Raw genomic sequence first — 11,704 nt, forward strand, 5'->3', positions numbered from 1 at the left:
TTTAGGTATGCAAGGTACAAAACGATCTTTATTGAAGTTATTCGGATAATTCTCAATCATCTGGAGTGCTGTTTACTACCATGTGTTTGTTCAACAGTTGATCGATATCTTGTCTCTCGTAGAATAATCGTATGTTGAAGTCTTTTGGACGAACTCCCTCAAAAACAGTGACCAAGCTTGGTTTCAGGTTGTAAAAAAATAACAACTGGCCCCTCCGTGAAAAGTCTATGGTTAACAATTCTATGACCTAAAAACAATACGTGTTTAACATTTATTAATACATATTATAATAAAAGGGGGGGGGGAGAATGAATGAGAACTGATTAAAACCTTGGCGGCAGTAAAATCTGCTCCGTAAATATGCGAACAATCAATGACTACCGGTAAATTCTGTTTTAAGCTGTGCTTAATGATAATATTTCTCACATAATCAACTGATGGAAATATCAAGCATCTGTCTGGTGTCATCATCAGATAGTTAATACCGTTTCTAGTCTGTAATAATTATAAATATCGTATACATCGAAATATTCTATATTATTGTTTCCAATCATACCAACTATACGAATAATTACAATAAGACATCCGTATATTAGCTAAATACAAAACAATGTAATCATCCCTTACCGTGTTTACTCTAATTGAAAGTTTAGGTCTCGCCGCGTGGTATAAAATCGATATCAAATTCAAGCCAACGCCAATTAGAATCCCTATTTCCATATGTAGTAACAGACAGGCGAAAAACGTTCCCAAACCGGGAATAAGGTCGCTTTCTAAATGTATATGAAAAAAAAAACTATTATTAAAAGTATGACCGGTAAAATGTATTAAAATTTTCCAAAATACTCGTTAATGTCTATAAAATAATAATAAACTTAGAAATATGACGTCTATTATTATACTACTATTAGTAAATAAAGAATAAAAAAGGAAAGTCGATCTGCTGTAGCTGTGTAGAAGGGTATCGAGCTTAATATTAAATTTGTATGTATCTTAAATTTGAATTTTATATGTTAATTCATTGCATTCGAAAATCTATTTCAAGTCAGCCTACATTTCTAAGGATATTTTATTGTATACCTATATTTTATAATTCACACTGCTATCGTTAATTCATTTTTTCAATTGCAAATTAAAGATAGTACTTGTTAAGGTAAAGAATTTATGTATAAAACTTAAATAATATATGTTGAAACATATATCGTACCTACTCGAAAGCTTAATAAACCATATTCTTATGTTTTGACGAAGATAAAGGGTATTGTATGAAATATTTAACATTTCATTTCTGAATTGATAACATTTTTAAATACAAAAGTAGTAGTCAACATAATAACATGTAGATTGTAGGTGGGTATATACTTTTACATTTTGCTTAACCAAGAATCCTATAAAAACAATACGTAATTAAATTTTTCTACTCCATAAATCCATCATGTTAAATAATTAGGTAGGCACTAAAACAAACATTATATATTTATGCCTAACCATTATTACAAAATATATTTGAAATTATTTAGTGTTATAAGAGCATTTGAATGTGGTAGGTTATAGCACGACCCGCGTGTATATCACATATTTACATTATTAGTTAATTTTTTTAGACGCCAACTCTATTAAAATTTCTTCCCCGGCCATTCTTGTAGAAAGCAGAGTTTATCTTAATTTATTATAATAATTAACAATAAGTATTTTAAGGATTTATTTATTTTTTTGGAAATTGTTCTTTAAATTCGAGTACAACAGTTCAAGTACCTACTAATTCGCCTCATTACACAAAGACAATGTTCCCACCTTTATAAAATTCAACAGTTCACCAATAGATTAATTTTAAAACCCCAATTATATATTAGTAATAAAATCCAGTTATATGGTTATTAAGTAAATCCACAAGTAATAATGATAGCGATGCTTAGCATATTTCATAACTAGGCAAGCAAAACGTTCATTAGCTTATCAGTTTTGAGGTTAATGACTAAGATTTTGACCTGAACCCCTGATTTTCCACCTACAATTATGTATACACTTTTTTTTAGTGTGTTAGTTTTTTAATAGGTTAAATAATTGAACTATGTACAATTTCTATGATATTTGGATGGTGAAAATGACATACTTCTAAGGTAAACAAATATATAGTATTACTTTTTGATCGATAAATTGGTTTAACAACACGTATTTCCACCATGAATATGACTGCAGCAATGATAACCGCTGCAAGAGCCGATTTCGGTATATAGTAAAAATAAGGTGTACAGAATAATAAAGCTACGATAACCAATATTCCTAAAAAAAATGACGATTATGATTAATTACATGTTTAAAATCGTACTGCATCTACGTAGTACAAGATAATATAATATACGATTGATTTTCGAAAAAAAAATTATTTTACCAGAATAAAAACCTCCCATTGGTGTTCGTACTCCACTGGCTGCATTCACGGCACTTCTAGAAAAAGAACCCGTACACGGGAGAGCGTGGAAAAACGAATTTCCGATGTTGCACAGTCCAATTGCCAATAACTCTTGTGTAGCATCAACGGGTTTTCCCAAAGCTAAAGTGAAAAATATAAAAAATATTTCATTCATCCTCTGCAGTTAAAATAAACATTTAGTTCTCTGGTTTTACTGACAAAACGTTTTGCATATGGAAAGGTCTTCGATCAACGCTATTATCGGTAAGACTATAACGCCAGAACCCAGGTCCGAGACCATCTCAAAGAATCCAATTGTAGTCCCATTGTCTCTCATTGTACTAAACTTCGGGAAACCGAAATCTGGCAAACCCGACGGGATTTTACCTGTAACATTACAGGTATAAATCTGCAATCTGTACAGTGTTCGGAGATCAACGACCGTTTCACGTCAGTGTTGGACGTTTACGGTTCTCACTTGTTAGGTGTTCAGCGTTTTCACCAAAATCGGCTTTTCCGTTTACCACCAGTGCAGTAACCGAACCGGACATTCATTTCTATTTTCGCAAAAACAAATTTAAGTTTTTAGATTTCTGTAACCCCTTATTGTAAATATGTATGTGTTATAATATTATAGTCATTCATATTTTCACAACCCCTGTACTGGAGGTAAACGGGCTCTTGCGAAATACGGAAATGCAGATTTTGGCGGAAAAGTGAAACACCATTACTTACCTACCACCTTAAACGGTATTGGTGGTATTTCATTAGATGTTATGTCGTGGCCCGACGAATTCACATAAAGGAATCCGATGAACGTGGTGACGATGATGACGATCGAGTTTCTAAGAGTGCCGATCAACCACATGGCTCGGTTGATGGTCCGCTGAACTTTATTCCGTTCGCTATCGTTTTCGGGGCCCATGTGGATCAGAGCTAACATCTGAATAATAGTGCACATAGATCAACATCGCAATAATCATAAAATATCGTCATCGTTCGTAATATTATAATAACGGAATAACGATATATATTCGAGGGTTCGACTGTTTAAAATGTGAAATTTGTTCTTTACTTGCCATCAGTACTTCATGGCGGCTATATGACACAAGCGGCAAAGATATCAAAAAAATACATCATCATTTGAACTAAAATTAGTAAGTCATGAGCTTCATTATATAATTATGTCTATAACATTTCATGACATTAGAACATATAGAACATAAATGTTATTTGCATCAATATTAATACTGTGTATAGTATATATTTCAAAATACTTAAACAAATACATAAACATAATTCACATACTGTACCTATAAATTATAACACATTATAATCTTAAAAATCTATATTTTTGATCGTGATCCTTTATTCTTAATTATCGTTTGTATGAAATGCATTGCCAACACGGTAAGGATTACGAGAAATGCAAATGTTTACTGAGCACTAACATTGACTAGAAACAATATGAAAATGTAGTCGTGGTAGTAACAATATTAGGTAAAATAACACAAAAACTCCAACGCTCTATTGGAATCAGATAATAAATTGGTTTTTCAATTGAGAATATACACCTACATTTGGATTTTATAAAAAAATGTATGTAGTTCTAAATGTATAATCTGAAATGCAACAGGAAGATTTTGGCGCTTTTGTAGGATATGACTTATTTTTTCTCATCACTTTTGGCTTTCATGTCATCAACCACCATATGGCACAATATACTGCTATAAGCATAGACCTTAAAGTAATTGACAAGGAGTGTTGCACACTGAGCATGGAAACATAGAGGGCACTTTTCGGCGAATGAGTGGCTCAATAATTATGGTAGTGTGGGGCTATTACGGTAAGATATATTGATAATTCAATAATTGTATTTATTTTGTCGTCAAGACAGCCTACATCACTTAGAAATATTTGCACGCCGCTCGTAATGATGTTGTAATACCGGCCAGTTTTTGTCTATTTGTTTAAGGTCTATGGTTATAAGTGACTTCGAACATAGAATGTATATGATTTTGATTTTTTCACACTTACTCTCAACAACAGGATCACAACGATACACACCGATCCAAGTACCATGTCACCCATTCGCGTATTACCGATGTCTTTGGACAGGGATATAACCATGTCGAGCAGGGTCGAGCCCACGGCGCGTATTCCGAATATGTCTTTGACTTGGGAGGCGACGATGAGTATGGCGACGGCCGACGTGAATCCCGCGTTCACCGGCCCAGAGATGAAATCGATCAAGAAACCTGCAGCAAAGATATCAGAGGAATAATAATTGATGATAGATCGTCTTCGAAACATGACATATAAAGTCCACGATCCTACGTTGTCCGAGCTTACCTAATCCCACCATTCCCATGATCAGTTGGATGACACCTGTTAAGAAACACAGCAATGTGCCGTACACTGGCCCCCGTCCGTTGAGCGTGTTGTACGTCATAAGCGACACGATGGCCGTCGGACCCATGGGCACTTCCTTGCAAGTTCCGAGGAAGACGTACATCAGACTGCCAACGAACGAACCGTAGAGACCATACTGGAAATGAGTGAATAATAATATAGGCAACGTGCTTTGGCAGGTATTACATGGGCCATGTACGCACAACTACGACCACATTTCTCTTGATGGGGTAGGGGAGGGATATAGCCCTCGTATTTTCTCTTTATTAAATATGAGTGGATATTTCTCCATACACCTCCCTATTAAGTTGGTATATTCGCAAATGGCTTGTAATAATAATTAATTTATATATTTTATACATCAATATGTACAACGTACAACCATGTATAATATTTGCTGAGCTTGAATTACCAACCATGAACGATCCTTTTTTTCATTGAATATTATAATTTATTTATTCAAATTTTGACTATTGGAATTTCGAAATAATATACTAAAGGATCGTAATTTCGATTATTATTTTTATTTATAAGAACAAAATCAGGTTAATAATTTACAGTAAAAATGATCGGGTTTTTTTTAAAGAGAGTCGGTATCGCCTGCACAAGAGAAATGGTAGGTATAACAAATCGAAGGGTTTGGTAATTTTGAAAAAACAGTCTAACAATACCTGCCTACTCGTTGCTTCTTGGATTAGTTCTGAGCCAATTTTTTGTCTCATCGAAGAAAACATTTGTTGTGACTTATAATCCAATGTATACCACCCATTGGGAAAACTGATTTTTGAATTTTTAAACTTATCAATGGAATCTGTTCGTATGGTATTAAAATAAGTATTACATTTTTTAAATAAGATTACCCTGACTTTTATATTACGTAAAATGAAAATTTGACAAATTATTTATCTATTACATATTATATTTTCTTTTTTATGGCACGATTGACTATCACATACAAAAATTGTCTGACACTAGACAGTAAGTTACGGTCGTACACTTACTTGAGGTGGTAGACCGGCCAGAGCTGCGAATGACATGGCTTGTGGTATGAGCGTCAGGCCGACCGTGATACCAGCTAGAAGGTCTCCTATACAGTCTTCCATCGAGTAAGTAGGCCACCATTGTAGAAACGGCAATCGTTTAGGTATGTTTTTGCGCCTGAACGCCGATTTAGTCTTGTCGGAAATTTGTTTGCAATAAGTCTTTAAATTTTTTTCCTCGTTTTCACTCACCTCGTCTATCACTAAAATAATATACCACGTGTTATGGATCACAATCAATTATACATAGGCGTCAATTGCTCCATTGAATATATCATATAATTTACCAGCGTCCAGCTGCAGTACATTAAAGGTGGGTCAAATTGTTAAATTCGAAAATATGGTCTCGAACCAAACTGTTTAATCGTATGTCGAACCGAACCCGTACCAAACATTTCCTTTAATACCAAATTGAACCCGAGCGGTTGGATTAAAATTGTGAACTATATACTTGTATGTCAAAATAATAGACATGTATAATTTTTTTCTGAGTTCAGATTAATTATAGAATTTCGAAATTTTCGTTCGAGTTCAGTTTGATTTGGTTTTTGTTAAACTAGGTTCGACTTTTGAACTTCAAACAGATCAATCCATCTCTATAGTCAGTCTATACTATAATATATTATAAGCACAATAACTCGTAATCAACAAATTATCAAATACATGTGCGATATCTCTAAATAGAGTCAAAATCGTCGAAATAATAAAATATAATGTAGTTTTATACTGAACATTGGGTAATATTGTTTTGAGTGATGATCGACCATTATTGAGTGGTTTATTGGACGGTTTATTAAACCGCAAATATTCGTCATTTTCGGTTTAATACATTAAATAATTCGTAGTTTATATAGCTAGACCATCATGCTAAATATAAAATATATAGGTAACTCTAGGTACTATATAGACTAGACACTTCTTGGTATTTCTTAAACCGGTATTATAACTAATTATTATTTATTAATATGGAGCCTGATGTTGATATCCTATTTTTAATTCACAACAACATCGAGATTCAAGATCCTGATTAAAATACTAATAAAAATGTATTATTTTTACACGAAAAACGAAAAAAAATTAATATTTAATTTTACTTTTTGATCAATAGTTTCTCTGTTTTCGTATGTAGCTCCAAACTCATTCTCCTACAAACCAGGAATAAAAACTACCTACCTATAAGCTATAGTCTGTATACATGATCATGTAGATATTGTTATTGATGATAAAAAATGGTTGTTAGGAGTTAGGATACTGTCTCTAGCGGTACGTGAAAATATTCAATATTTGTGTGTTGGGGGGGGGGGGGTTACTTTCAGATAAAAAAATATTTTTATTGGTTATTTTAGTTATGACTGTTTAAAGTTATAATGTATATACAAAATACCACATAAGACACAAACGTACACAATTTAAATATATTTAAATTTTAAATTGAAATATTGAATGCGTTGTATTTTAATATTTATTTATTTATTATAATATTTGTATCATTTATAAGATATTATATACTATAAATATATGACGTAATCGGGATATTTATTAAGTTTTAATAAACCCTAAAAACAGTGTTTTTAACCTATCTGTAAGGGCTGCAATTAGGTATTTAAAAAGTAAAAAAGTTTCGCAATCGGTGACATTCGGACGAATCGGGCAGTATTCGCAGGTTGAAAATACGAACACTCGAATTGCCTACTAAATCTAGGTAAGTGACCTATTTTCACTTGTGTTTTCTGAGGCAATTCAAATACATCAAAACGGTCTAATTGAATAATTTCCCAAAGCATACCTATAGATTAATAATTAATGCATCGATAGTTGTACTATCGATTTCCATAATGTTCAAAAATATGTGTCGGTCTATTTATTGAAATGTTAAAAGTATATTTAATATTTATTAACTCAAATTGACATTAAATGAATCAACATTGGCTCATTATTCAATTTATAAAATTTACAATGTCTTCCAATAATGTAAGGTCAGACTTATATAGTTTTATCTTTCTAGATTAACTGGAAAGTATGCGCTCATAGTAGTTTTTAATCAAAATAAAATCCAATGTTTGTGTTTTGAACTGGAAATCGATTTATTTTATGACGTATTCGATTCCAGTAATATAGAGGAACTCTGTGGTACCTAAACTAAAAGGCAATTCAAGAAAATTATATTTTTTAAACTAGGAGCCAATTCAAGTGCCTAACTTTTGAGAGTAAAACTCAACGGGATGAAATTCGGGGAAATTTGATTTGCTTTTAAATGGAAAGCATAAATCGTGTGGGCCCAAAAATGTTTACCTATATGTATATAAAACTTGACACCGTTCGTATCGCAGCCATTGAATCCAAAAACCGCACGATTAAGATAAATTATATGGCAATATTGTACACTTTATTAGAGTTTTCGTATGGGTCCGACGCTATCCCATCGCATTACGCGTATATTATGTATACTTACGGATGAAGTCAGAACTTCCAATATTGAATATCTCGCGGTCGTAAACCAGAGTGTCGCCTGCACTCTCCGTGATATCTGGCAGCCGATTGTTTTGCGAACTACAAGGACTTGGGGGCATGTTTATTTGGAACTTTGACGTTTTACTCTAGAGATAGTCAAACAGAGAGCGACATTCGCGTACCAGAGGTGTCGAGTTCGTTGCACACGAAAAACTACATCATTTACGCGTGTAACGTCGGTACGCGATATCATAACAATAAATAAATAAACAACAGAATATAACACCTAGGTATGTTATATCGTGTATGGTTATAAAGTGGTTCGGCGGCAACTGCTTGTATATTATAGGTAGGTACGTCAAATGGAAATGGTTGTCGAGTCGTTAGAATCATGGCTTATCTACAACGAGATCGAGTAAACTACAAGTGGTACCTATCTGACGAATTAGCTTGATGTGATTATCATAAGTATAATGAATATTATAAATACGGGGTGATCTATTTCATGTGAGGTACTCAATATTTAAGAAAAAACTTATGTTTTTGAAAATGATTCGTTTGTTAAAAACAAATTCTTTTAATTTAATATTTCGAAGAAGAATATTGTTCAGAGTATTTCGATCTATAGAAATCAAATTTCAGACAAGTAGTTAATTAATTATGAGTAGGACTTTAAAGTTTAGACGATCAGAGTTGTGGACCAACATTTTTTTAGGGTAGTGATACTTTCTACGACTGTAACACTAAACTCATAAACTATTAGTTCAAAATTCGATTTTAATACACCGGACTCCAAAAGTATTTTGCTTTGGAGTAAAGAATTAAAAATATATGTTATCGTTTAAAGAGGTAATAAATTTAAAAAATTTAAACAATAAGAAATGATAAAAAATAATTTTAACTTTAATAGGTTTTTAAATAATGAGTGTCTTACGTTAAATGGATCACCCAGTACTTATAAGTGTATATGCACTATTAGTCAACATAATAATGCAGACAACGAATAAAATAACAACGCACGAGCATGATCATAAACATTTTTATGGTATTATTATTGATCATGATGTGCACAGTAGCTAATTCTCATTCCATGTGTTGTGTGTTATCATCCATTCATGTGTTTGTACTGTGAGTTCTAACCGGGGATAACAGATTTTCCTGCCCTACGACCATTAATGAGACGCTATTATAAGCAGGAGTTCATAATAATTCATAATAAGCCATAGCTAAATAAGTTATTTTTTTTTATAATATTTAATGTGTGTTCTTCTTAACTTTTTTAACACAGTGATAGAACAAATTAAATTGTTAATATTTCCTAAATTATGGATTTAAAATAATTTATGACAGATCTAAAGATATATAGATTCATATAGTTTGCAGATACGACTATTATGTAGAATATGTAATATATATCATGTGAATATTTTCAACACACCGCATACGTAATGAACTAAAACTTGACACAGTAATACCATACCTAAATGAAATAAATTAATATGTGCCTTGCCATCAGATTATTAGTAAATCAAATATTTCACGTTGTCTCATAAGCCAAAAACAATTTTATGATACATGGAACAAAAATTTATGTTTTATAGTAATTTAAAGTCATTACTCATTAGTCATGACTTATAATTATTATGCTATGTTAACATTTCAAAAGAATTTAGTATACTTGACCCATTTTTACAAATTATTAATATTGATAGATTCATATTAATGACTAAAATTTTCAAATCACTCTAGCCTCTATATCTTAGGTATAAACCCATAACGATTTACATTTAATCCTTAGAACACAAAGTTAAATAACTCAAACACTACTAGTGATTCTCGCCACCTCACCATCCAACAAGCAAACTAGATCTTCGATCCTGAGAAAAAAGCCGCTCTCCTGGCCGATTCCTTGAAAGCCCAATTTTGCTCCCTTCAATGCAATTCTAACATAGACGTCTCAGCTCAATATAAACTGACCCAACAGCACACACTTCTATCCACTTCTACCTCGTTCTTCAATCCTTCTGAAGTTTGGAATATAAATAAATCGCATACGTGCTCCTGAGCCTCACAGCTGACTCAAAACCATCACATATCTATGCCATATATTCAACTGGTACAGACGTCACAACTATTTTTCTCTGCAGTAGCCGATGCAGTAGTCATCACCATTCCTAAACCCAGCAAGGTATAAACCTCGCCGATCCAGACAATCATCGTCCGATCTCTCTCCTGAACACCCATGTCCAAAGTTCTGGAGAAACCTGACTCAAAATTCACACCGTCTCCAAAATCCGTACTAACCAACATGGTTTCAGAAGTGCTCACAGCACTATCACTCAACTTCTCAGAGTCATTGACGATATCTCTCTAAGTCTCAACAAAATAACCAAAACAGTTGCAATCCCGCTCGGCGTCGAAAAAGCCTTTGACAAGGTTGGGCACCACTGCAGCCAGCTGATTGACCTCAATGTACCCAACAACCTCATCACTGTCCTTGCCGGCTGAGTTCCTGTGACACCACACGAAGATCACCTTCAAGACCGTCGATGTTTATCAAACGCTCGGACTGTGAGAGTAGTCCTCGTATAGAGCCAGCACGGAGAACACTAAAATAGCCCATTTTAGGGTCATCAAAATAATATCCTTACCAGCGCAACTGATTAGGCCATGCTTTCCTAGACGATATGTACGAGCTATCACCACTTGTTCAAGCGGAATGGACGGAATATATAACATACTCCAACCCAAACGTAACAAACGGTACTATTCCCAAGATTGTAACTGAAGACCCTATTATAGGACTGAAATTCTTGTATCCTCTGATGTGTGATCTCCAACCCCTCAATTTGTATTATATGTATTTTGTATGATAGAAATAAACAGGATAGTTCTGTAACACAACACCGACATAGTTGAAATTATTGAAAGACGGTATCTCAATCTCATTGCAGAGCACCGTTTCAATTTTTATAATAAAATATTTTTATGAAATATGTTTTGAATAATTTTGACATACTGCTGTAATTGGCACTTATTCAATTTTCATACATTTTTTTTTTTATTGATTTTGACATTATTATTTTATATTTGCATTATAATTTACTAATTAACTAATAATAAGAAAATAACATAATTTAATGATTTTTAATTTGAGTAAAAATACTAAACAAATACCCAATACAGTATGTCACGTAGTCATAAACTTAACGAATACGTTCGCATCTTTTATACCTTTCATAAAATGTATTCGATATATTTAATTAATTTATCATTTAATCATTTCAAGACAGGTGTTATGTTTTTCGAGGAATGTCATTTTGTAGCACTACGCTATATTATTAAAAGATTATTAATCGATTATAGGTGCTGTACACTTACATTGAAA

At 32.9% G+C, this 11,704-nt stretch overlaps 1 protein-coding gene across 1 annotated transcript; it reads right to left on the bottom strand.

The window, feature by feature from the left end:
• On the bottom strand, nt 1-8,673 carry LOC111028351 (sodium-independent sulfate anion transporter-like). Its single transcript, XM_022306966.1, has 11 exons — nt 8,318-8,673; nt 5,827-6,068; nt 4,766-4,961; nt 4,451-4,671; nt 3,149-3,356; nt 2,633-2,800; nt 2,393-2,554; nt 2,143-2,283; nt 628-773; nt 331-495; nt 1-247 (listed from the first exon to the last, which is right to left on the bottom strand). Exons 1-11 carry the CDS (start codon nt 8,433-8,435, stop codon nt 53-55), a joined length of 1,962 nt encoding a protein of 653 aa, XP_022162658.1. The 5' UTR covers nt 8,436-8,673; the 3' UTR covers nt 1-52.
• Nucleotides 8,674-11,704: the final 3,031 nt, after the last annotated feature.

The sequence above is a fragment of the Myzus persicae genome, unplaced genomic scaffold (genome assembly GCF_001856785.1).
Source record: "Myzus persicae strain clone G006 unplaced genomic scaffold, MPER_G0061.0, whole genome shotgun sequence".
Lineage (NCBI taxonomy): Eukaryota > Metazoa > Arthropoda > Insecta > Hemiptera > Aphididae > Myzus > Myzus persicae.